The sequence below is a fragment of the Fistularia commersonii genome, chromosome 10, assembly GCF_037954325.1.
Source record: "Fistularia commersonii isolate RoL2024-O1a breed Wild chromosome 10, RoL_Fcom_v1.0, whole genome shotgun sequence".
NCBI classification, from domain to species: Eukaryota; Metazoa; Chordata; class Actinopteri; order Syngnathiformes; family Fistulariidae; genus Fistularia; species Fistularia commersonii.
Window position 1 is genome coordinate 11,772,580 of NC_141293.1, and position 27,270 is coordinate 11,799,849.

General features: G+C 47.8%; 1 protein-coding gene across 6 annotated transcripts in view; it reads right to left on the reverse strand.

Moving 5' to 3' along the window:
* satb1b (SATB homeobox 1b) overlaps positions 1-27,270 on the reverse strand; it is a 73,214-nt gene that overhangs the window by 9,884 nt on the left and 36,060 nt on the right. For 4 of the 6 annotated variants that reach the window (XM_086153770.1, XM_086153768.1, XM_086153771.1 and 1 more), the window contains exons 7-11: positions 27,045-27,122; positions 23,331-23,830; positions 19,667-19,879; positions 15,972-16,043; positions 15,426-15,581 (exon numbers count right to left, since the gene is read on the reverse strand). In XM_086153770.1, coding sequence (XP_086009896.1) covers positions 15,426-15,581; positions 15,972-16,043; positions 19,667-19,879; positions 23,331-23,830; positions 27,045-27,122 — 1,019 coding nt within the window. The remainder of the gene's footprint in view (positions 1-15,425; positions 15,582-15,971; positions 16,044-19,666; positions 19,880-23,330; positions 23,831-27,044; positions 27,123-27,270) is intronic. The other 2 variants (XM_086153772.1, XM_086153773.1) reach the window with 1 other exon arrangement.

The following is a 27,270-nucleotide window of genomic DNA, read 5'->3' on the forward strand; positions in this document are numbered from 1 at the left end:
TGTTGGATTTCCTGGTGCCTTGCAAAACTGCAGTTTTAGGTGTTTTCTGTGTTTATTTGTGTATTTTCTAGTAGTTTTAAAGTGTTGTCTGTTTATTTTGAAATTTTCCAGTACTTTTCAGTTGTTTACTTTTCTAGTAATTTCCGGTGTTTTCTGTTTATTTGTGTATTTTCCAGTATTTTTTTAAATGGATTCTTTGTTTATCTGTATTTTTCCAATACTTTCCAGTGATTTGCTTTGTTCTTTTTTGAATTTTAAAGTTATTTTTTAGGTGTTTTCTTTCTTTATTTGTGTATTTTTTCAAAAGGTTTCAGGGGTTCTCTTCAATTGTGTATTTCCTACTTATCTTCAGGTGTCTCCTGTTTTTAGTTGTGAATTTTCGAGTAGTTTTCAGGTCAGCCCTTGTTTGTTTTCAAGTAAATACCGTCACAATTACTGGTCACATGTTGTTGTTTCCCAGTAATTTCTTGTTAATATTTGTTCAGTTTGCAGAGCTTAAATCTTTGAAAGCGTTTCCCCATGAATACGTACTTCCCCGTGATGACACGACCGGTCGACCAAAATTTTCCAGGTTTTCCAGGAGGTGTTAATCCTCACAAAAATGAGTCACTTTGTCGGTAATCTCTGGTCAGAATTAGTGCAATGGACGGGGTTCCTTGTTCAGCGCTGTCGCGCTCAGCCACCGTTTCCCTGCTGCTGCAAATCTGTTTTCCTCTTCATTGTTTAATCCAATTTGCGGAGCCTCTCCACCACAGCTGACAAGCACCAACCGCTCTTGATTGGATCATGGAACCGGCTGCCCCCCTGCCACTGAAGTGTTCCAACACCCTCCAGAAAACAACAACGACAACAACAACAAAAAAATCTGCAGCTCTTCACTCTAGCCGCCGGCGCTGCGTTTAGCCACCATCATTAAGAGCCCTCCATAAATAAATGGAGCAGGTAGTTCAGAGCCGGCGCTCTGGGTCCGAGGAGAAATGTTACGATTTGAACGCTGAGGCGACGAAAACAGACGCTGAGCGTGCTGAGCGATTCCCGTGTAATTGTTAGCACGTTAGCACATTAGCCATTAGCAGGAGGATGATTCCGACCATATCGTCCGGAAGAGAAACTTGGAGGGTACGAAGGCTGAGAGCAGCTGTGCTAAACTGCAAAATAAATGATCAATATACAGCTGATTAATTACTGATTCAAAGTTCTGACAAGCTTTGCTGCTTTTCAAAGTGAAAGGAGTAACTGAGAGATGAGGTCAAAATAAATTATGCAATATAACAAAGGTTGGCAAAGTTTGTTACATTTACTCCAGAATTATTAGACAAATATTCTATGGAAAAAGACATTTTTTATTACTTAAAATCCTTCCAAAGCCATATACTTCCTTCTCCTAATTAAAAATTTGGAGTGTTCTTTTGTTATTTTATTGTTTTGTTCTGCTGAGGGACTTTGTGATTTCTGATATTATGATATTACAGATGCCCCCTCTCTTTCTCTCTCTATTCATATATAGGGACATATATATATATATATATATATGTATAGTGAGAGAGAAACATATATAGATGTATATATATATATTATATATATGAATGAATACAATTCAATTTGAATGATTTCATATCTTAAGTTTAAAACAAATGATGAGGATGAAAATAGCCCTGAAAATATTCTATATAATGACCATTATTACTTGCATGATCAATATTCAACTAGGATGGATGTTCATATGTGACTGATGTCAACTAAAATGGGGTATTTTGTATTTATTTTAAGTTACTTTCTGGTAATATTTGTTTGAATTTTTTTTTTTTTTTTTTTTTTTTTTTTTTACCTTCAATCAATTCAATGTCACTGATATAAATCACAAATCCATCCCAGCGGGTTGAGTCAGAAAGCAGCGGCAAACGCTACGTCTTTAAAAGCAATACTATTTTGTTGCGGGTTTTCTGATGAAACAAGATAAATAAAGCTTTGTTTCGCGGATCTCAGGACAGGAGAGGTCGGGTTGGACGGCGGAGCGGCCGGCGAACTGGAAACCCGTTTGTTTTGTGGCTGGGTTGAGCTCACAGATGCTGTGAACTGGTTCATCGGAGCAATAAGCACAGACAGGCGTGGGATTATCTTGCTATGCTGGCTCACACCTGTGACAATATTGCACAATAATCCCCTGCCTCCAGGTCATTGTTGCTTAATTATTAATTAGTTTCATGCAGAGGCGCTAGCCCTGGAAAAGCCACTGGCCGTTTTCCCTGATCTGTAGCCGGTTTTCGTCACGAGACCCCCTGGTCTTCGGACTCAGAGGGCGTCAAATTAAAAGGGTAATAAAGTCTTACGCCGGCTGCTGTACGGTATAAATAGCAACAAGTTTTTTTTTTTCTGATGAAACTACTTTTCTGGGGAACACAATAGTGCGATTCATTTGCGGCACGTCCTCGTACGGGACCCGCTGAAGTCACAAGCCGGCCAATGGGAGCACAGGGGCCGCTCTGTCGGGGGACAGCGTGGTATTCAGGGCCCGGCCCACCGGCCCGTTTACCGTCGCCGCCCCAGCATGAGAGACCAGAGACGCTCCGATGAACGACTGGATTTTTTTTTTTTGTCCAGACGGACACGAAAACATTCAGGCAGAGAGACCAGAGGGTTTGCGGGGAGGGAGTGTGGGGGGGGGGGGGGTTGGGCCAACACTTTCCCAGTAATCTCATTTACTTGTTATCAGCCCCACCTTGGCCACCGCGCTAATACATTAATAAAATAAACCGAAGGATGCCCCCACAATTTGATTATTTTCCTTCCCCTTATTAACCCGTGGGCCAAAAACAAACCGCGGTCTCAGAGTGGAGACCAAAAGAAAAACACAGCCAACAACAGAGGCCTCGGATGACACATCAGAAATGAGGAGTCGCAGATGAGGAGATGATTGGGGGCCATTGTGGCCATCGGGGCAGTTTCGGAGGCGGACGGACAGACAAGCCTCTCCTGTGTCTGAACAAGCGAGGGAGCTAAAAGTAAGAGGAAGACAATGCATTATTGTCCTTCCTCCTCCTTGAACCTGGCAGAGGCCCAGCTCTGGCAGACAACAGGATTCAGATGAAGGCGGCCGATAACGCGGTGTGTTCAAACCTGTTCCTCCTGCCGGCGCGGCGACTGCACGTCCGTCCCGTGAACGCATCTCGGTAACCCATCTGCCAACTAGGGCGGATTCTTGAAATGCCCCCAGTTGCTCTGACATACGTGGCCCTGCCGCAACAATAAGCAATAACCGACCGCGCCATTCGGGGCCCTTCTTATTTTATTTTTGGCGGTTCGTATGAGCAGAGGAAACGGAGAAAGGGCGTCCGGGGCTTAAATTCGACAACAACGACGATGTTCTAAAGAGGATAAAACTCCTACCCTTTGTATCCGGCCTCCGCAGTTCACCATGAGCCACATAAATACTAAAATTTTTATTTTCCCCCGATTAACTTTATTGAAGTTATTTTTGAAGCTCTTTCCTACGGTGCGACAGCTGGACAGAGTCCAGAGATCTCACTTCCAATTAGCCGGTGAGGAAACCGGGTCAGGACAGCAAAGGTCCCCGTTCTCCGCGAAAGTCCTCTAGCGGAAAGGGTCACCGCCTTGTGTGTTTGCCGGGGAAGTCGGTTCTCATTGCGCCAGCACGGCCCGAGTGGAATGTGTCAGTTATCATCAGGCCGTGACTTCCCGCATTGATTACATGCCCAAATAATTGAATTTATATCTCGTAATCGTCATGTGGTAAGGAGAGGCTCACAAAAAGGGCAAGTTTTTACTGGGAACAACTGTTATCACGCAGGAGATGACTAAAACAACGGGCTCGATCATGGGCTCATTCACAGAACTGGCTGCCACCACACCATATACAACCGGTCGGTACGAATTCATCCACTGGCCGGTATTTTGGAAACAGTGGTGAAACGCGTATTTGCAAGTTAAGTTCCCATCAAAAAAGACGAGAGAAGTCAAACTTTAACTGCCCTGTTTGGATTTCTGATGATGGGAAAGTTTGACAGAGTTACTGGACTGACCTGCACAACCGCTTTTTGTGAACGCGCTATCCCATCTCTGTCGAGGACACAATGAGATATTCATTGTGAACGTCACCAAATGTTATCTTATCTGGCTGTGGACCAGCGGCTGCATGTCAGCCGTGGTTTGTGAGGTCGGAGCAACGGCATCTCCCTTTCCATTTTTCAACCGCCGTATCCCGATAAGTGCTGCATATCATTACGTTGCTTTACATTAAAGATCCAAATATATGCAATATGTCATTACATTGCATGAAAGATCTTTAGTAGTTTTGGGAGATGATGTATTCATCTCGGATTATTGAATGATAAACATTCATTTATTCCGCCCATCAAGCATTCAGGGTCACTATTCCACTATCCCGAACCTCCTGCATGTTTTTGGACTGTGGGAGGAAACTGGGAAACCTACATAGGAAACCTAAATAGACACAGCTAGAACATGGAGACTCCACACAGAAAGGCCTCCAGAACTTCTTGCTCTGAGGCAGAAAGAATAACAGTAATCTACCATAGTCATTTTTACAATGTAGAGTGAAATAAGAATAAGAACAACTTTATTAATCCCGAAGGAAATCGCTGAAATATGTTGTAAAATATGTTGGATAAATCATAAACTAAGGCAAACACAGTGGCCTTAAAATTGTCCAGCTGATACTCGAGCGTGTTCATGAAATCGCCATCGCACCACTTATTTTCCGTCACTGGCCTCCTCAACCTGACTCGGCTCACGCCAAACCTGCACGCCGCCCCGCGGAGGAAATGAACCGGAGACGTGGAGTCATTTCCAGGTGGATAACACGATCATTTGCGGAACCAATATTAGGTTTTCGGGGCGCGGCTCCGGTTTTCATAATGCCGACATCTGATTTCAATTCGCGGGTGCGAGAGAAAGAGAGCATGGGGATCAAACGCGCATCTACTCGGATCCACGGATCGGCCTCGGATGATGGAATGATGATGAAATTTCATCTTCTCTTATGCGCAAATCACAAAGCTGCAGCCTTTTGAGGCTTAAACACCAAATCATCTGAAAAAAATCTGAAACTCGCCACTTGGGAACGAAAAAAGAGGCGTTTATTTATTTGAATAGAGAGTCCAGTTGCCACGATCCCGCCTCCAGATCGCAGCTGCCAGATAACGCCCCTTTTGAGCTTACGGAAAAAAAGGAGATCCTCCACCGTCATCCCCGTTGGTGCAGCGACGGGCGGAAAAAGTCCTCGTCGTGCGGTAAACATTTAGCAAAGCCAGAGGTCGTGACCTCTGCAGATACAATGGGAGGGCTCGCAACAATGTCAGACTGACAGGCGAACACGACGTGCATTGTGGTCGCCGAGGCATGACTGTGCAGGAAGCGGCCCGCTCTGTGTCAGCACTCAGTCCCTGAAACAATGGCGGCCAGTTGTGTGCAGCGGGTTTACGTCAGGCGCCCGCCGCACCAATAAAGAGCGCTGGGATTTTTTTTTTTTTTTGAGCAAACCCAACCGAGGCAGATGGAGCATAAAGAATAACCAAAGGCAAATGACCAGTTCATCTAAAACGGAACACATTAAACATCTGTGGGCACAGTTATTTTTAACAGCGGCTTTTTTTTTATTCCTTTTCAGTAAAGTTCCTCACAATCGCGATGCAATAACAATAACGCGGGGTGGGGAGTTTCCAAACCGCGACGTGGGAACGCACGTCAGCCCCTTCTCGGATCGCTATACTGACAGAGCCGACGACAGAATATTCACTTGTCCATTAATGATTTAGAGGCTCGGGACCTGAACATCCCACGAACCCTTCGAGGTGGACTTTCAAGACGGCTGGTTTGCAATAATCACCATGTGTTCTCGTAGTCTCTTGATAATCTCTTCAACTCATTAGTATTCTAAATTCATTCATCATCTAAACCGCTTATTCTGCACACACCATTGGCCGTGATGCGGGGTTCATCCCGGACCATCACCAGTCCATTGCAGGCCCACATTTGGAGACAACCATTCAAGTCATATAGGGACATACGACAGTTCACTTGCTCATTAACATGTTACATAGATACATACAGCTATTCACTCGCTCATTCATTTGCTCTTGGCAATTTCGTCCTCAATGGACCTACTGGATTTTTTTTGGACTGCAAGGGGAAACTGGAGAAGCCGGAGGGAACCTGCACAGAATGGGAATCAAACCAGGGACCGTCTTGCTGGTATAATCACTGGTATTAATGATCAGAGATGATACAGTCAAATCAAATGATCGCCCATTTGTCTGATATAAAATAGGACGCAATAAGGCCCATTTAAAAACGACGAGAACAGAAACTTAAATGTGTTTTAATTCACATTTTCTAATTCCTGGTTTGCACCTCAGCCCTGGGTAACATCCACAACACAATTCATTTTCCATCTTTGTCAGTTGCGCTACCTGTCATTCACCTCCAGCGTGATGATACCGCTGAACCTTTGCCACAGATTTCGAGGAGGCCTAACAACAGGCCACTTCCTTCCTCGTGTTGCAATTCCAGTCTACACAGATTCACACGGTGGTACGTTACAGGGAATAACCGAAAACGGACGAGGACGTATCGCAACAACACGTTTTGTGAAATGAACTCTGCACTCTGAACTCTCACTGCAAAGTACCTGCTAATATAAACGAGTGTTCTCGCCAACAGGCCATGCGTCAAGAATGACCAAAAAGGAGAAGAACACTACATCCCTTCCATGAAAGATTTACTCACTCAATGTGTATTTTTGCACAGGATCTTAAGTGGCGATAGGTTTTGACCACCTCAGATATGGAAATGGGTGAACCCAGTCGGTTCTAATGTGGATAAGCACTAAAGCACTATCCACTACGTTATACCCTCAGCACTAATAGACCATTTTCGAAGGATATTAGCTGCTTTCAGACTGAAAAGTTTTTAGAAATTGGCTCAAGAAACTTCCCCCACTCAGGGGGAAGTTTTTAGCTTTGCGTTCCCACAGGCAGTGAGGGACCAGGGCAAGGAACGGCAGAAGGGACAGCATTCAAGTTCTGCACAGCGGGAATAATAACCATGGACTATCAGATGGGTTGAAGTGTTTTTACTTTCTCGCTGCACTGTGAAGAAGCCTGCCATGAGCTAACTCCTTATTTATTTTCATCCAAAATGTCGATGTTCCTCTGCAAGCGCAGGAAACCTCTCTGAGGCTTTGCATGTCTGAAGAGCTTGGTTTAGTCCTTTTTGTCTCAACAGACGACTAGTGATGGCAATAGCTTTCAAGAATGTTTGTACAGTTTGGTAATGGGCGTGGCTTATGAGTTCCTCCAATCACGAAGCACCTACGTCACATGCGCTCCTATGGAACCAATGAGAGGACACTACCTTGGAGGAGGACGTAAAATGGTTCTAGGAACTGAGGTACGAGTTCCTGGTTCCAATGCTGTTCCAATGCATGTAAAAACAGCCTAGTTCATGTAAAAAGGTCTAGGAACGGTAAATAGTTCCTCTCGGGCGAAAGGGGCTATAGCTAGGAAAAGTCACACGGCGCCCTTGGGGTGACCTGCCGCAGATTTAACTTTGAATACAAATTCCAGCAAAGCCCGTCAGCTTGTCCGTGTGTACCAAACAGTTGACATCAAGTCGCTGATGAGGTCTCAGTAGACGAGCCTGTTTGCATCAAATATTAGCTGAGTCGAAATTGCTCCGTAATCTGGTTTAGCCCAGTTTTGGGCTGATATTTGGGTACCGGCTGAGGCTGCGCCGAACGCTCAAACACTATTCTCATGCCGCGAGTTTGCCTCTTGTTAATAATCTGCTTTTTTTCGTTCGATACTGCTGAGGCAGATGGAGGATGAATGCACAGAAGACAACAAACAAGCCGAAGATGAACTGGAGATAAACAACAGCAGCAGCGACACTGCAAACAGAGAGCACCTACATGGAGTCTGATTCCATCAATTATAAGAGCTTGATTGAGATTTAATCCGAAGACGGGCTTTAATTGCTAATATCAAAGTGTAATTAAGCTGATAAATCACGACTGATCTTAGCGAATTAGAAATTGAAATAGCTGAGAACCCACAAATTGTCCATGTCAGCTAAATAAGTGTTCGTAATTGGACTACGAGTTTGGTTCAAATACTAATGAAACCCAACAAATCACCCAAAAATGGGCCGACTTGAAGGTTTTTGCAGACGCCACGGTTTGGATCGCGTTCGGGATGCGGTCTGAGAAGATAGAGCGGCGACAGAGCCAGATCGAACCCTAATGCGTCCGTGTGGACGCTCGCCGAAGACCGATGACGGCGACCGGAAGGGCGTGCACGCGCGGATCACCACGACCGACGGGTGTGCCCTGATGTCCCCCTCAAACACACTCTCCTATGCACACTCACTCTCTCTCACACACGCACACACACACTCTCTCTCTCTCTCTTTTTCTCTCAGACTGCATCTGCCGGAGATAGTGGCTGGTAGTTAAATTGAAATATTTCCCGGCGTGTGTCAGAAGCATGCAGAATGGTAATTATGACAGATCTGATTAGGCGGGCCGAGCCGGGCGGCTCCGGGCTGCAGGTGCGACCTTGTGCATTCCTGCGTGTGTAAATAAAATTAATTACAAGCGTAGGGGGCGCACGGCGCGTGACATCAGAGCACACAGGGGGGACTCCCACGGGGGGCACCCTAATGGAATATTTTCCCCGAGTCTAATAATACAGTTGGTATTGACTTGAGGTAATTAGGGGGATCATTAAAGCGCTTTTCCCGGCGTATTTGCCTGCCTGATCAGATTAGTGAGAATGGGCCTCAGAACAAGCCCTGTGTGGTCTGTCAGGAGGAGTGGAGACGGCAGAGGAGCTAGCTTCGCGTTTCGCGGCGAAATTCCGCGTCCGTCGGGACGGTGATCGAAAGCCGGAGTGAGGCGCGACGATTATTGGCTCATTTTGAGAGGATCCGGTCCGGTTCACGTTACGGCGACGCACGAGAGGCGGTAACTAAGAGGAGGCGAGGGGGCGCCGGCGCCTGGTTGGATGCAGGTGAGGCGGGCGAGGAGCGAGCTGTGGAATGGGAGACAGATGGGGTGAGAGGTGGCATGTAATGCCTGAGCGGGAGGGAGGTTGGGAAGGGGGGGTGCACAAAGTGCTCTGGGCATGCTCAGTAGGACCCCCCACCCACCCCCCCAAGGAGGAGGGGGGTTTGATGAGACGGGCAAGTGGAGAGAAAACAAGCTGGTGGGAATTCCACTGTCCATTAAACAATAAGAGGGAGGCTCATTTCAGAGGGCGGGGAAGACGTACCGTTTGCAAGATAATTCATTCGCTAAATTAATTATTCAGACAGCTGGGTCTCTAGTTCAAGAAACCCTGCTTTTTTTTCCTAATAGGAGGAATTTGGCCTCGCCTGTTTCCCATGGCAACCTAATAACCAAGCAGGCACATGAAATAAATAAATTAATTCATTAATAAACAGTCACGGCCATTTTAGATCCCTGGGGGGGGGTTCCGATGTGCTCGGCTCTGATCGGCCTAATTTGGGAGAGAGACGGGGAAGAGACGGAGAGGTTCGGTGAAACCCGAGCGCGCAAACAAACGAATAAACCGAAAAAAATGAAAAGATTAAAACGTTCAGATGCCCACCCCACCCCCCCCCCCTCAAAACGACGCATGCAAACTTGGGGGAGAAGTGGCGCAGGATGTCGCCGCGCTTGCCCAGAACCGCCGCTGCCGCCGGCGACCGCAGCACTGGCTCGGTTCCTGATATTACAGAGGTATCTGATAACATCTTAACTGCATCAATTTCGGTCGTCATTTACTGCCATCTGTACACACACAAACACGAGTCTGCATGCGAGGCGAGCCTTTCGAGGCGCTGACCCCCCGCTGGCTCCACGGCAACTAAGTGGTCACAATCGAGAAACAGACACAGAAAAGGTCAGCCATCTGCCCCTCTTGTTAAGCAGCCATCGGATGGAGCAAAGGGCTAGAAGTAGTGTGTCTGTGTTATGAGTGTGTGTGCGTGTTTAGCCCAGTTGGGCGGGTCATGTGCTGAATATCTGAGCGTAAAGCTCGTGCGAGTGCAAAAACCATTCCAAGAAACTAAGAAAAAATAAAAACGCGGAGGAAGCGGTTATCTTGTCGACTTCCCTCCGCTCTAGTCGTACCCCCACCTGCCCCCACCCACCTCCACGAGAACCCCCCCACCTCTCCAGACAAACCAGGCGCTCCCTCTCTCTCTTTCTCTCTCTCTCACACACACACACACACCCCTCAGCCCCCAATCCCCTACTCCAGGGACTGCTGTGCCAAGCGGGTGCAGGGTGACAGATGGCATACACCAACCCCCCCCCCCCCCCCCCTCCAGCTCTCCCCTCTCCGTCCCCCTTCCTTCCTCCATACTGCACCAGCCCCCCCGCCCGGCCCCCCTGGTGGCGCAGTGGCAGACCAGATCAGTGCCATTCTGTCTCATTAGAGCCTGGCTAATTAGCGTAGCCTCTTCCAGGGGAGAGTGAGCGAACGAGAGAGATGTGGAGGGAGGGTTGTAGGGAGGGAGGGAGGGAGGGCGGGCGGCGGTGATAGCGCCTGCGTTCTGAACCCGACTGGTCACCGAGGAGTCGGAGGGCTTTGAGCCCCGTGGTGCGCCCGGAGTCCCAGGGTGCGTGTTTTATGATGGCGGGGACACTGATTCCATCTGTTGCCACGATTCCTCGTAGGAAGTGTCGGGGATGTTCGGACATAAAAGTGGTGTCAAAGGAATGTGACTCATGCCCAACCCGCCCCGGACCATCGCCACCCATCGCTCGTCTGAACGTTAGCCTCCCCCGTCTGCCGGGGCTAGCCAACACAGCAAGCCTCCCCGGTCACGGCGAATGAAAACAAAGCACAGCGGCCCAGCTAGACGGCGCAGCGCAGCCAGTTAATAATGTCGACATCAACGCCGCGCTGTCCGGATCAGAGCCGCCGCCTGAAAAGAAACGTCCCTTTTGGCTAACACGGGTGACTTCGACGCTGGTTTCAAACCAGCCGCTTGCGATTTCGGCCCTCCTGGGGACTATATCTCAACATGATCAGGTCCGGGGTGAGATCCGCTGTCTCTTTGAGCTGAAGGTAGCAGTAAAAATGGGGTTGAAATGCAACATTGAGTACAAGAGGCGGTGGGCAAGGGGGGGTTTAAAGGCTGGCAGGGGCCTGCTGTGGTTACGAGCCCTGAGAGAGGCCGGGATGGCGGCGTTCCAACAACTCCCCCTCCCCCAAACGCACAAACACATCAACACACAAACACAAGAGCGAGCCTGCTCATAAACCTATATTTGATACACAACACAGTCACGCATCCATAGAACACACACACACACACACACACACACACATGCACCAATCACTGAACAGTTTACTGCCTGTGGACTCGAGGGACCGCGACCGATCCCCCTCCGCGCTGATCTCCTCCGCTCCCCTCGCATCTGTCCGGCTCCGGATCGGGCAAATATGCCGAAACGCCGAACGCTACCACGCCACGGATGGATTCCTCGTCGGCACGCTTTTTTTTTTTTCCCTGAGAAAGCCCCGATCGGAGCGGGAGAGGCAGAGGTTGAACCGTGCATAAATCTGACAGGACAGTGCCAGGCTCGGTGATGAGACCTCTTCCACATCCCCCCCTCATGATTATTTCCCTGGACCCCATCTGGGCATCCTGCCAGTCCAGCCCATCCTCCATCCTCATCACCAGCCGCAATCCACGCCGCGCTACCGCACCTCAGCGCCAGCCGCCTCTGCTGGCACCGCGCTCCTCCCGCGCGGCTCGGATGGCCATTATTTTTCCTGCCGGCAAAACGATTGCAAAAAAAAAAAAAAAAAAAAAAACCTCTCCGGACCGCGGCTTTTATAACAAGTTGAATGTTTTATTGCGAATATACAGTTTTTGCCGTTCTTTAGCGATTCCCCCGGAATCGTTAAAAAAAAAAAAAGGATCTCTTTCCTTCCCGAGGTCACACAAAGCAATCGCTTATTTTGCTCCGGCAGCAGCCAAAACAAAGCAAGGTGGCTAATCTGCACGGCAATATCTAACTTGGCTGCAGAGACAGAGAAAAACAATAAACCTGCAGAAACAGCTTCCCCTTATATGGATTCTACAAGAAGCTCTAGGGATCCTCCATAATTCATTTGCTGGAAGCAGGTGTGAACAGGAGTCAATTTCCTACAAATGTTTTTTTTTTTTGATTTTATTTTATTTCTAGCTCTTTCTTAAATAGAACAGAACTTGCATCACTGCATCCATCAAACTTTCACGCAGACGATTTATCTCAGATGTTCACGTTTTATCGTACGAAAAAGACGGACACATCTAAAACTGAGGAGGAACGAAATCCAGGAGAAAAACATTCTGGTGTTTTTCTTTTTTTTTTTTTTCTAATCCAAAGAGTCAAAGACAAAGTAATTAATTTCCCGTCCGTCAGCGAATGTCTCCCAAAATGAAACGGAAATCAATTAATCGCTTTCAGCTTTACTTTCAAAATGACTTCATCAAAAGTCGAATATTTTGTGGCACCTTCGAGTCTCAGGGGCGTCACGCGGACCTCGCTTTTCACCGCAATGTGATATCCCAAAGACCGATGGGCCGATCGGCTCATCGGAAAACGCAGACCGACTTTCGAGTTAAAAAACAAAAAAAAAAAAAGGTTCTGGCTAAACCGATTTCCGAAAAGTGAATTAAGTTATCTGACTTGAGACGTTGGTCGGGGCTAGCAGGAGACGCTTGTTCTCGGGGAACGCGACCGATGAAAAAGTGGGTGCTGATCTCTAATTTCCAGGGTTGGGAGGTCCTGACGGGGAGGAGCGGCACACTGCCGCGCCGGCGCCGGTAGCCGTGGCGATGCCGGCTGGGTAGTAAGGGGTTGGGTATGGGGGGGGGGGGGGGACCAGCTGCCCGGGGAGCGCCCATTACGAGATGGAGCCAGAGATAAGTGCTCTCCCAGGCCCCCTTTCACAGGCATAATTAGCACACTTCTTATCTGCTGCTCAATTCACATTCACACCCGCCCGCCGTGAATGGAACGCCAAAGAGGCAGGAATCAGGGGGGAAAGAGGGAGAAAGAGAGAGAGAGAGAGAGAGAGAGGGAAAGGGGCATGGCGGAGAGACGGGAGGAAGCACGGTGGCTGCGAGACAAACCGCCGTTTGGGGGGGGGGGGGGGGGGAGTGAGGCATGTGCTGGTTAATGCCGCGACCGCCTCACCCTCCTCCCCTTCCTCCTCCATCCTCCTCCTCCATCCTCCCAGAGTCTTAGAACTCCTCGACAAAAACAGTGGTTTGTGCATCAAACTGCAATTTGGTAAAACAAAGCTATCTGGGGGTATAATCATCCTAATCAGCAAGAAAAAAATAAAGCCTTTGCAGATATTTCCAGATTATTCCGCCCCTGGTGATCCCCCCCTAAACCCCTCCCACGTCAATCTTTTTCATCGCAATTGTGAAAATCTTTCCAACTCTGCCTTAGACAGACACATGAAAACCTTTAATAATAACTCCTTGGTGCTACGTTTTTTTTTTTTTTTTTACTTTTCTTTTTTTTTTTTATTGCTTTGTTAAAGAGTTAAACTGGGGGGTGTGGTCTGGTCTGCACTCCACTCCCTTCCAATACACACACACACACACACACACACACACTTTCCAACGAGCCTATATTGTGTGCATGCTGGAGGGAAGATAACAGGGGCCCCTTCGGCTTAGAGCGCGGAGCTAATATAAACAGGTTTGTTTGGTGTTGAAACAGTGTCAGCCGCTAAACTCCGAACCCACAACAAAAGGAGACTTGTCATTACGTGGATAAAGCGCCGCGCTGACGCGGGTGAAATTCACTGATTTTCACTTGCCGGTATAATACACGCCGGCGTTGGCGGCGGCGCCGAGGCAGAACCGGTCGTTCCGATGGTCTCCGGAGCCTCCCGCCTGCCGGGAAAGGCGTCACTTCACAAAAGCCCCGTCCGCACGAGAACGCCGTCTCCGTGTGGAATAAAAAAGCCGAGCGCTTTTATTTCTATTTACTTCTTTTAAGTCCCACCTAATAATGAGAGGTGCTCGGCCTCCGGAGCACTTTCTAGGATGGCATAATTTATTCGGCGTGAGAAAAGATGGCCAAGCCAGTGTGTGTGGGGGTTCACGGAGGAACATCAGGAATCAAAAATTTCCTCTGAAATCTGGGCAACAAAGCAGGGGCATCGCTGTGTCCTTTTCTACCAGACTGCAGGGAGATTTATGGTTGAAGTAGGAGAGGACGTGAAGTTAGTTGACATGAGACAAGAGGATGCAGAGGAGAGGGTTAGACAGAGAAAGGTGGTTGGCTGCGGCGAACCCTGAAGGGAGCAGGAGAATGCAACAGCACCCCAGAATCTTGTTCCAGAACGCTTTCCGGTTGAGGCAGATGTAGCTCTGGAAGTGGTCAACCGAATTTGGTGTTTTTTTATCAGTTTTGAAGTGAGAGGACTGGATCGACAAGTTTTAGTCCCATTGAGCGAAAGAACGAACGCGCTGACTCCCTCGGCCGGAGCACGGGCAAATGCGGTTTGACTTTAAAAGCGTCGAGATGTGACCTTTAAGCGCTGCTATACGGCGTAGCTCTCGGGTAAAAAGTGCGGCGCCTCTCATAGCAACCAATTAAAAGCGGCCTTGGCCTCAGGAAAAGACTCGGCCCCCGTCGGCTTATCTGGACACGAGCAGACCCGTTTCTGGGACTTGCCTCAGCAGTACGGTGCATTAAACCTGCCCAAGGCCTTATATTTATTTTATTAATTTTCCTGGGGTTTCGGACAAAAAAAAAAATAAAATCCCTTTTAGAAAAAGTTGTTTTTCAGAAAGTATGTATTGACATTTTTCACGTCAGAATAAGGGTTCGATGTCTTCTAGACTCAGAATTTCAGAACAACCAGCCGAAAGGTGATGTGAATAAGACGGTATCCAAGGTGCCGAGACCACCGACGGTGTCTGGTTTGGACATCGAGGAAGAGACAAGGATCTCTTTGGGAGTAAGGAGGCCGAACGGAATCAGAAAGGAGTCCATCAGAGGGACAGGTGGTTCTGTGGTTCTGGTTCTGGGATGGCTATTTGGTTGAGCAGTCACTTCTGACTTCTGGTGCTTCGGATTTTTGGCGACTGCACTTTTTGTCAGGCGCTTTGGATAAAAGCCTCTGCCAATGTGATGTAGTGACAGGAATATGTAAGATAAAGTAAGACTGTGATGGTTTGGACACAGACAAAGGTGGGATGGTGAAGGTCTGTGTTACAATGAGGTTGGAGCTGCCAGGGAGGAGATTGATGGATGGAGGAAAAAGAGGGGAGGAAATCAGTCTGTGTGAGAGGAGAGGACAAGATGGAGGAAGTGCCTGAAAGGACAAGCAGAAGAAGAGTGTCGGTGTGCGTTGGGGTACCTGGCTCTTGGAGGCGGCGACTTTAGCGAACAGGGCCTGGGACACCTTGGCCCTCTTCATCTCCTGCTGGATCTCATCGTAGATTGTAGAGTTGATGTTGAGAACGCAGCTCTCGGTCTTGCCGTTCCACTCACTGGGGAGCGGCGACGGCTTTACCTGGAAGGGAAGAGAGACGCAAAAATATTCCAGATTCATGTTGCGTGATCACTTTCAGAATCAGCCGGTGTGTGTTTTGTAACTGTGGCAATGTTTTCCCTAATTGGAGAAGTCTCTAGGCAGGAAGGGATTGAAAAAAAAGAGCGTACTACTGCTCATCTATACATCTTGGACTACATTCCAAACACAAGTAATCAAAGATGAGGTGCGATGTTGCTCTTTAATGTTTAATGTTTCCTGCCTTGCAAAAAACACATAAGCGCTGGAAGTAAACCCGCTGCCTGGGAGATGATAAGCTCCAGTGTGTGTATGTGTCTTTGTGTTGTCTACGGGAATGTGAGCGCGGCGCCGGGTGAGAGGTGAAGGGGGGGGTGGAGTTGTTTTGCTCACAGGGGAAATGCCCACGGGGATTCGGGGATTCCAGTCCTCGGGCCTCACGCTGTTGCAGTCCTCCCTCCGGGGCTGAACACAGAGCACAACACAACCGCATTTGTTCAGACTCACAAGACGGACCGGACAAGAGTCCAACCCCCCCTCCCCGACCCCCCAACCCCCCAACGCACACATGAAAACAAACACCGGAGCATGGATTACAACCCGTACCGGCTTGAAAAAATCACTTCGATGCGTCAGCGTTGTTACCCCGACGTCAAGCTGGTGATTAAAAAACTAAATTCGAGTCGGGAATCAAATCATCTCCATTCACAGGCTTGTTGCGTCTTGACAAAAATCCTTTGACGTGGTAACAAGTATCCTAATAAAAGTGTTACCCGGGAACCATTAGCATATGAATCATACCGTACGAGTCCCATTGAGCGGAGACGTCGGCGGGGGTTGGGTACAACTCAAAAGTACGCGCCATTCGAGCTACGCCGACGACTCCTCGCTCACGGGGAGGGGATAAATCCGAGAATTCGTCTAGACGCCCAATGTCAGCCCCTTTCGAGTGAGAGGAACAATCGCGCAATCCGCGAAATTTGAGGTGGAACCGGAATGCGGGGCCTTTCATCCCGTCGTCTTTTTTTTTTTTTTGTTTTACGACGAAACCGACACGGGGCTGGAGGGGACTGGAGGGAGGGGTTGTCAGTCTGAGTGGCTGGTTGCCGTGTCAGGCTAATTGTTAAGGCCAGGGCGTGCGCTAACCGGCTCCGGGGAGTTGAGTCGGCCCGTCAGCGCACGTGAAAGAAACATACCTCTGCATCTGTTTTTACGAGCCCTATAAAAACCCTCCTCTGTCTCGGGCTCAATTGCCACCCCGGCTGATTTACGCGCTTAAATTCACACCGCATTGCTCCATAGGAGGGCTGGCAGATGGCCAGGTGCACGGTCGCGCGGACGCGTACGTCCCGCTGGCGTGCACGCGCCGATTGCCTCGCGTGGGAGCGGGTCGACATGATAAATGCTGCCGGCTTTAAATCACGCGGATAAATTATATTCACCCCGCAGATATTCTAGCGGTGTCGCAACTGTTTTCTTGTGATGTGAAAATTGAATAAAAGACAGAAAAAAAACGCAAAGGTGTCGAGGTAGTGAGGGATGCCGCGCGTCATGTTGTTGTCATGGTACTCGTTGTTCTTCAAGCGCAGCAATCTGCTTCTCCGTGTATCTAGGATGGGTTGAGCGATGGTGCTAACAGGTGTCGGTGTCCGCTCGGATTCTCGGGCTTCGTTTTCTCGTTCCCTCTTTTACATTCAACTGATAATTCGACCGGGAACTCTTCGGAGAGCCGAGCCGCGGTGAGGGTCAGTGACCCGGCTTCCCATAGCTAGCCAGACGGTTCTTGAACGCATCGCCGCCGCTCAAGAATCAACACTCTAACGTGAAAACTATTGACGACAGGATTGTCGTCTTGTTGTTAGCCCTCCCCGCCCCGATAGACGAAGGGTGCGGCGCTTCGTTTATCGAAGCAGATGTTAATAAAAAAAGGTGTGACAATTGCCTTCCCCGCTGTCACGTTATTTTTATCTCGCCCCCAGGTCATGTTGTAGCTCCCTTCCACAAACACGCAACCAGGTCGACTGACGTATGCGCGCCAAACAAAAAGGGGACGTTTTCCCCCAGCCTTCCCCCCAGCTGGATCGACAACCGAGGGAAATCGGCAAGCCTGGAGGTCGCTGACACCTTGAACAGATTCATACGTTATTATCATTTAAGTGGAATCGAGGAGACGGCATCCAAATGTTTGAACTTTGAAATGAAAAACAGTCAGATGTTGTTATGTGTTGCCATTTCAAAGAGGTTTCAAGACGTTTTTTAGATTTCTGAGATGTTGGGCCTCGTCATCCATCACCCATACATTCGCAGGCGAACGGCTCATTGACACGGGGCAAGAATGTCAAATATGTGGCGGAGCGAGTCGGCTGCCACTTTCCCCACATGTTTCACATGAAATTTCACTTCACACAGCATAAAGTGTAAAGTGCAGTAATTGCGGTTTGGTTTAAAGTTAAAAATAGTATTGGAAAAAATAGAAACTTAAAAATATAAACATAAAAAATGGTTTATGGTTACGTTTTTTTTGCACCTTCGGCTTACACAAATGCTCTTTTGATGGGTGATTCAGGAATTAAATGTTTATTCTTAAATATTCTTTTTAAATATCGGGGGAGATATGTAAAATGGGGCGGTTGCTTGGTATTCATTGTGGACGAAGAAAAAGTTTGAATTGAACACTTTTCTTCAAGAGAGAGTGTGTGTGTGTGTGTGTGTGTGTGTGTTATACCGCAAAAAAAAAGACAGTATCCATAAATGCCCTAATCGCAGCTGAAATTCTGACAATAGACAGGCCGAACTGCTTTTGTTTAATTTTCACGCATTTCCGCTTGAGATCGTGCATTAAATGATCTCAAATATTGATTTCCTTCAAGAGTCGCCACAGCCAATCACCTTCCTCCATCTGACTCTTGCCTCTGCATCCTCTAACTTCCCGTCCTGCATCTCTGCATCCATAAATCTCCTCTCTGGTCTTCCCCAGGGCCTCAAACCTCAGCATCCTACTACCCAGATCTCCACCATCTTCATCTAACATGGTTGTCCCTCTGATGGACTCCTATCGAATCCCGTCCATCCATCTTCATCTCAAATATCAACAACAAAAAAGAATCGTGCTCCTCACTCTCTGAAAATTAGTTTCCTCTTTTCCACTATTACAACTTTAGGAGTTTAACAGAATCAGCCTGAAAGGAGTTTTTGGAGGAACTTTCCGCCTCGAAGCTCCCGACTGACGTTCACAGGAACAAAAAAAAAAGCCTGTGTCGGAAAAGAAAGCTGACTGGACCTCAAGCAGGTTACAGTCTGATCACTTGAAGATACTTCGTACTCTGCAACGCTGATTCCTCAAAAAAAAAAAAAAAAAAAAAGCGATTTGCCACAGAAATGATTCGCCTCCTTGGGTGGCTGCTTTTTTTCCCCACCGCTTGCAGATTTCTTAACAAAAACAACAGGAAGGAATATCCGCGTCAGACAGGGCGGTTCCATCGGCCCTTGTTTTGCTTCCAAAAAAGAAAAAAGAAATATATCGAAAATAGAATGAAATCACATGAAAGGCCGACACGTTGCGACTGCTGGTCGGAGGCGTAAATCAGCTCCTGAGCGGAGGAGCGGCAGAGCACCTTGATGGATAAGTATAAATCTGCCTTTAACCCTGGACTTTTCTATTCTAATGCCGCCGCGCTATAAAACGAATGAGTTGTGCATTAAGGTTTATTACCTCCACAGAGGAGGAGGATGTTTGCCGCATCTGCTGGGTTTGTTGTCTGTCGGATTAAGCGAAAATCACTCCCCGACTTGGGAAGGTGGGGAGACGGGTTCCCTCCGATGTCGACGCGCTTTTTCTTTTCCGCGATATCTGCCGGTGCCTCGCCGGGCACGTAGCGAACACGCGGCTTTTAGCAAACATCAATAAATAACATCGGGTTCCCGAGTTAAGTGATTCTTAAAGGTGCCTACTTTCCCATTCACTCATCATATATATGGCTGTATTAAGTATTAGATAAGTTTACACATGCATAGTCCTATATAGAGCTGAGACGCTGATATGGATTGGTCTGCTCTCCCTGCAGGAAATACAGAGCGGTCTGCAGTACCTGCACAGGTCGGCTGGGCGGGGTGCTTATGAGGGGTGCAGAGCCCATTGCCGAGGCCGCCGTCAGGCTGCGCTCCCTCTCCTCCTGGTAGATGCGGTCACGCTCGGCCTCCGGCAGCTGCAGGAAGTTCTGCATGGCGCGCAGGTTGACCAGCAGCGACTGGGAGGCCGTCTTGGGGTCTTCCTCTTTGCGGAGGATCTCTGACAGCAAGCCCTTTGCGGCGGCGAAAGCGAGGTGGGATGGAGAGGACAAAACAGATATATAAAGTGGATTTTTTTTTTAGCACACTGCATATATATTGATTAACTTATTCACAGATTTTCTTGGTTTACGAATATCGGAAAGTTGGTATTTTCTGGTAACTGCTCCAGCAATTCTTTCAATCTGTCGCTACGACGACTTGGAACAGATGGCCGCTTCAAAATTACAGAAGAAAACCAGAAAACTGCCAAGATAGTTTTTAATCTAGCGATAAACCACTAAGGATGACGTACGAGAAATTGTCTACCAATCAGGAACAAAAAGGACGCCGGTCCTCAAGGGAGCTCTTTAGACTTTCTGCTCCAAAAACAATAAAATTGTGAAGAAATTTGAGCAACATTTGGCACAAATTTAAAAACAAAATAGCGTAAAAAATCAGTGGAACACACCTTTAAGCGATAAAATCCCCAACTATCATCAAAACACCGATGACCATCAGTACAGGCGTGTCTGAATGCCACAATTCTCGTCAAAACACGCACCCCGCCTCAGAAATGAAACCTCTCGGCTAACAAAGCTAAGCTATCGAACTTCTCCAAAGTCTTTAAAAGCGGGTTAAGTTGCACATCTCGGACAGTGCTCCCCCGCCGCGGCGCTGCGCTCGGAAGCTCTTCATTGAGCCTCCTCCCGGAGCAATCAGCGTATCCTCTGTTTACTTTTCAATCGGGCTCAATTTCTGCTGCCGTGGGACATTGATGACTCCATTATCAGATGTGTGATTGGGCCTTTTCATCAGCTCGCGGTCGCATGCGGTGCCAAACGGCGCTCCGCCCCTCCCGCTTATCAATAAGTGTGAATTAGTAATACGACAAGGTGATGGGATTAAGAAAATATGCTCTTCTTTCTTTTTTTTTTTTTTTTTAAATACTTGTCATTTCTGCTTTGGAATGAAACTGAAATCCACACCGAACCGCCGAACTCAAACGGGCAGATATGATTCACCCGGACAAGACTGAACAGAATTGGACTGAGAAGTAGAGTTTTAATAGTCAGGAAGATTCATAGAGAAGATACAGTCCATATGTTTGCGCTCTCCGAGTATGCGTGTGTGTGTGTGTGTGTTTGCATTCTTCACCAAGTGCATACTCATCATTCCTCCCATCAATCTCCTCTGCAAATCACACACACACACAGAAAACCCAGAAGTGTCCTCCTTCGCTTCCTCAGATCCTCCTCCTGTCGCTGTTCGACATCCCCCACCATCCACCCCCGCCCGCCCAACCCCCTCCTCACTTCTTTTATTAACACAGACTGGAAAAACACATCTAATAAATAATCCTCCCAAGGCAAACTCTCCGACGGCACATTGGGCTAATTTCTCATATCAACCACAGATAAGAGTGTTTGTGTGGGATCTCCTCCTGTACAAAAACACGACTGTGTGTGTGTGCGTGTGTGTGTGTGTGTGTGTGTGTGTGTGTGTGTATGTGAGTCCACAGGGAGGAGGGGGGAGTCGCTGTATACTCTTACTCTAATAGATTCTTATCAGTTTCTTCCTCACCCCTCCCTTCTTCCTCTTCTTCTACTTCTTCCATAGACACTGTCTGCAGACAGTATATCTTAGAGATATTATGTGTGTGTTTGTGAGTCTACGAAACCACGTATTCTGACAAAGCATGCAAGCCCCCCCCCCCCCCGCACACACACACAAGCGGCAGGTTGCCATCTGTCCTGAGGTGCAGTGAAGGTGGAAGAGAATCGTGAATGAGATCTGCATTGCCACGAACCCGATTCCAGGGCTATTTATCGCCTGATAAATACCGGGGTCATGTGGACGCGTGGAATTAAAATGTAAAAGGACGTAAATCGTCATTATGGCGTTACGTCTGGCGGAAAATGCCGATGTTCACCGTGACGGCGGGGAAAGGGGGCCGAGGAGCGTAAAGCGATTCACGCCTTTATTAAGGGCATGCGGGGAGCGAAACTTGCAAGCAAGACCTTTCCTCTTACTTCTTCCTTCAGTGGATTCTCAGTCACTTAAGACGGATCATTTTCTTGATGATTGACAAGGACAGATACTGAGTGCATTTCCTAAAAGTAATTCATGATCAAGAGAGTAACTAATTCATTATCTGTACTTCTTATCCTGCCCTCTGGGTCACGGGAGGCTGGAGCCTCGACCGGCTATCACTGGGCGGGGTTCACCCCGCGTCGAACACATACAACCACGCACTCACCCATTCACACATCATATACAAGCATTTATTCACTCATTCACAAGTCATATAGACACACAACCATTCACTGACTCATGTGATAAAGACATGCAACCATTCACACATCATAAAAAGACATGGAACCATGTGATCACTCATTCACAAGCCATGTAAAGACGTACAACCGTTCACTCTCAATTACACGTCTCCAATGAACTTCCTGTCTGGTTTGAACTGAGGGAGGAACCCATACAGGAAGGCCCTCCGTGGGAATCGAGCCAGTGGCCGACTGTTGCGCCACCGTGCTGCCCGTGATGAATAAATCGGAGAAATAATCCCTCACAGTAAAAAATATTTCCATATTTATATCTATCCATCCATCTTCTACCGCTCACCCTACACTCAGAATCGGCGGGGACGCTGGAGCCGATCCCGGCTGTCATCGGGCGAGAGGCGGGGTGCACCCTGGACCGGTTGCCAGTCAATCGCAGGGACACAAAGAAAGACAACATTCTCTCACTCATTCACTCATTCAATCTCAAAGTTTTTTTTCCCAATTGACCAATATATTGCATGTTCTTAGATTGCGGGAGGAAACTGGAGAACCCAGAGCAAACCCCACGCAGACACGGGGGAGAACATGTAAACTCCAAACAGAGAGATCCCCTTGTCCGAATTGTACCAGGGTACCTCATGCTGAAAGGACGAAGTGCCACTCAACCACTCTGCCACCGTGCCGCCATATATATATATATATATATACACTGCTCAAAAAAATAAAGGGAACACTTAAAAAACACATCCTAGATCTAAATGAATGAAATATTCTTATGAAATACTTTGCTCTTTACACAGTTGAATGTGCTGACAACAAAATCACACAAAAATGATCAATGGAAATCAATTGTATCAACCCATGGAGGTCTGATTAGGAATCACACTCAAAATTAAAGTGTAAAAACAAACTCCAGGCTGATCCAACTTTGATGTAATGTCCTTAAAACAAGTCAAAATGAATCTGTGTTGCTTCCTGAGTGGACACTATGATTTCACAGAAGTGTGATTGACTTGGAGTTACATTGTGTTGTTCAAGTGTTCCCTTTATTTTTTTGAGCAGTATATATATATACAAGCACACACACACACAGTATAGATATTTCTATTCCATGCTAGGCTTGCTGAAGCCCGTGGCTTTCAGGAGTTCATATATTTGGTTCTGATAATAAGGACTTAACCCCACCCCTCACCTGGGTTCTGTTGAAGGCCACTCGGGCGAAGACGGCCTGCGAGATGCCGGCGCGCTTCAGCTCGTCACGGACCCACTGGTAGATCTCGGAGGAGACTTCGGTGTTGGAGGCCACCTGCGGCTCCAGCGGCTTGGTGTGGGAGCTGCGGTTGACGGGCGGGTGGTTGAGGTACTGCTGCGACAAGGACTGCTGCGCCAGCAGCCGGTTCACCGCGTACTGCTGGTTGAGGATCTGTGCCATCACAAGCTGCTGGTTGACCAGCTGGGGGCTGATGGGTGTAGACACGAGCCCCGGATGGTGCAGACCAGGGAGCTGAGGCTGCCGTCCGCCCGTCTGACCGCCGTGCGGCGGCGGGGCGTGGGGCAGCGGCGGCACCGGCGAGGAAGGCGTCTGCTCCGCCGTGCTGCCGGGGATGGGCTGCTGCTGCTGGGAGAAGCCCAGGTGGTTGTGGTTGTGGTTCGAGCCGGGTGGGGAAAGGTCAGACAAGCCATCCATCTCGGCTGCGGGAAAGAGAGTGAAAGCAGAGCGAGGACAAACACCTGGGTCAGCAATTCGGTCCAAGATGGAACAAGCACGAGCAGGTTGTTGCAGCAGCTCCGGCGCTCCTCTTGGAGGACTACTTTAAATATTGAAAAATCTCTGATGTTTTTCTACTCCAAACTGAGGGTTTTACATTTTGCAGCCGTCGCAAGTGCTGAGGAGGCTGCAACAAGTTGAGCTTGAAAATCGCCCCCATGTCACGATAGCCTCTAATCAGAAGGAATGAAACAGATCCACTCTCCATCTGATCAAACTATAATCATATTTGGGGGCCTAAACTGCCGCACAGTAGCTCAGTGTCAACGCTTAGTGTAAATGTATTTTTCCCCTAACCGGTGCCCTTCGTTGGCCCCTTCCATGCCTGATTGGAAATGACACAGCCAATCAGCCAAAGACCAGCTGCAAAAATAAGAGATGGAAAACTCAGATAAAAGGGCCTCATTGTGATTTGACCTGTGTGTTCCACAAGCCATGCCTTTGAAATTAAGTTCAGAACATCTGTGGCCTCATCATGTGAAAAAAAGGAGAAAAAAAAATCTTGGAGAGACTGTGTGTGTGTGTGTGTGTGTGTGTGTGTGTGTGTGTGTGTGTGTGTGTCCACAAAGGCAGAAGCAGATGATAAATCTCATTCACTTGATACATCCTTAATTCTAAAATAAGGAACACAAGCGAGCCAATATGACATTTTGTCGGGGGAGCGAGGCCTAAATATAAACCTACGGGAGCAGCAGAGAAGCAGTGGGCCGGCATACAACCTACAACCTGAGAGATGACCTCCTTGAAATGGAGCATTAAGTGTATTTTGGGGATTTTTTTTTTCCTGCAGCATATCCAGCTCTTAAAACTCCATAATGACAACCAAGGTTTTTTTTTTTTTTTAAATATAGGTTTAAATTATGTGCTTAGAGGATGAAAACAGCGATTTAACATTCAAAGTGGTACCCGCAGCGAAGTGAATGAGCATTTGGAATAGCTGAATGTTTTTTTTTTTGTTTTTTGGGGGGGCTTCGTCTGTCTTTAAGGAGTTTTACATATGGCGACGGCTTTTTTTTTTTTTTTTTCGCCTGCGCTGTATGCAAGTGAGGGGGCAGCGTTTTAAGAATTCATACGGATGGCAAAATTAACACCTCCGAAAACGCGGCCTCCACATTCCACTGAAAAAGCATCGCATGGGATTGTGAAAAGCATAAATTGCTGTTATGGGTATAAGGGGAGGAGGAGAGGGGGTGGGGGTGTAGGAGAGGGGGGGTCGACTTGAACAAGATGAATGTTTCAGCAGATGAAAGATTAAGTGCATGGATGTTTTCCAAAAATACCCACAATAATCGCGTGTTTTTCGCCGCCCGTTTCTTAACTGTCAGCGAGCACAAAACGCCCGGCCAAGACGGGTCTATTGAGCGTTTGTTGAAAACAAATGACATGGTGGTGGTGGCGGCGGCAGCAGCGGTGGTGGTGGGGGGAAACAAAAAAAAAATCTTGGTAATAATCACATCTCTCCCCATAATCCCTGGCATTCCCTGGCTCTGATGGTATGGCGTGCCTATTCATTCATATGTCTGTCTGTGTGTGTGTGTACGTGTGTGTGTTTGCACTCTTGCGCATACTGCTGGGGGGCATGCTCACAAACACACAAACATACAGGCACACGAAGGCATTTCCATGCAAATTGAAAAGAGAAGGGGTGACAGAAGAGCATGGCAGGCCCTGAGAGAAAAAGGCTGCCACAGAAGCAGGAGTCCTCGTGTGGAATCCTGCCACAAAAGAGCCCCGGATTAAACACACAATGGGAATGGGATGTGGGCTGAAGGAGGGAGCGATGGAGGGAGGGAGGGAGGGAGTGTGTGTGAGAGAGAGAGAGGGAGACAGTGGGAATGGGAAAGTGACCCAACTCTCTGCATGTGTTGGGCTCCGTGACGCTGCCGCGTCAGAGGGGGCGCCGCTGCAGCCAAGGCCAGCTACTGCTCGGCTGCAGCGGGCCCGAGCTCGCTGCCGTCACACACCACCATGCACCGACGTGACGGCGGGTAACACTGAGCCTGCGGGTGGAAGTGTGTCAGAGACACACACCTGGGTGAGTGTGCCAGGAGTTTATGACTGTGGGATGACATGCAGTGTGTGTGGGTGCCGGCTTATATAAATATATATGTGTGTGTGTGTGTGTGTGTGTGTGTGTGTGTGTGTGTGTGTGTGTGAGAGTTCATCCACATGCATGGTTCTGTGGGAGTGATGGGCATCTGCTGAAATGTATTCTTCTCTTTCCAACACTTGGAGGTTTGAGCATCACGGTTCAGGACCATATTTGAAAAAACTCTAAGAGCTTAAAGGGCAGAGCTAAGAGCCGGATCTGTTACATCACAGACAGGGTCCGGGTCACTGCGGACTTTAAATTGTTCCCTCAGAGTTTTAGTTACTGCAAGGAAAAAAAAAACAATTTATATATCAAGAGACACCTTGATTGAAAAGGGTACCGGGTGCAAGTTTCAACTTGAGATACTCAGAATTTGAGTATTTGAAGAATATTTTACAGGTTAGGAGGAGAGGCAGTAGAGTCTGAATATTTGGTTTATGAAGATGGGTGTTTTTTTTTACATTGTTTTTTTTTTCTTTCATTTATTGTTTTGAGCCAATTCATTTTCACACACCATTGTTCAGTAATTCAACAACTTGGTACATTTCTGTAGAATATTTTGTATCTAAATGTTTTTCTGTACATTAAATACATAATTCAAATAAATATTTTTTTTTATGTATGAATTCACACTTGTATTCGTATTTTTTATTTCATAATCGTTCGGCAACACCCTCAAACAAGTGCTTTGTAGCTTCTTTTTTTCTCTAAACCAACTTTGCACATTTTACGTTTTACGGCTTTGTTTATAAAAAGGACATAAAACACAAAACTCAAGTGCGCTCCGCTCATTAGGGGATGGATTTCTGCGGACTGGGCGCGAATCGATCTGGGATGAGATCTGCAGAGGTTCTGTGTCGAGTTGTGAACCATTAGTTAAAGTAATGGGAGTTACTTTTACTGCATTACAACCTCGACACTGGTCAGTGCAGCACTCAACCTTTGTGAACACACCCTCACAGCCTCAAAGATTCAGAGATAAAACAAGAGTGTGCAGCATGTGTGTGTGTGTGTGTGTGTGTGTGAATGCCCAAGATGCAACATACCTAGTGCATTGGCACGCGGACTCTCACGGAGGACACACGTCCCCAGGTAGCCCTCCAGCTGGGAGGGTTGGCGCATGCCTGCACGGTCGAATGGCAGGGCACGCACATGCACACACACACACACACACGCATTAACACACAACACACACACAGCATTCAGTGTTGTGAGGGAACAAAAATAAATACAGTTATGTTTTTTTTGCATTGACAATACCAGGGTGGCATC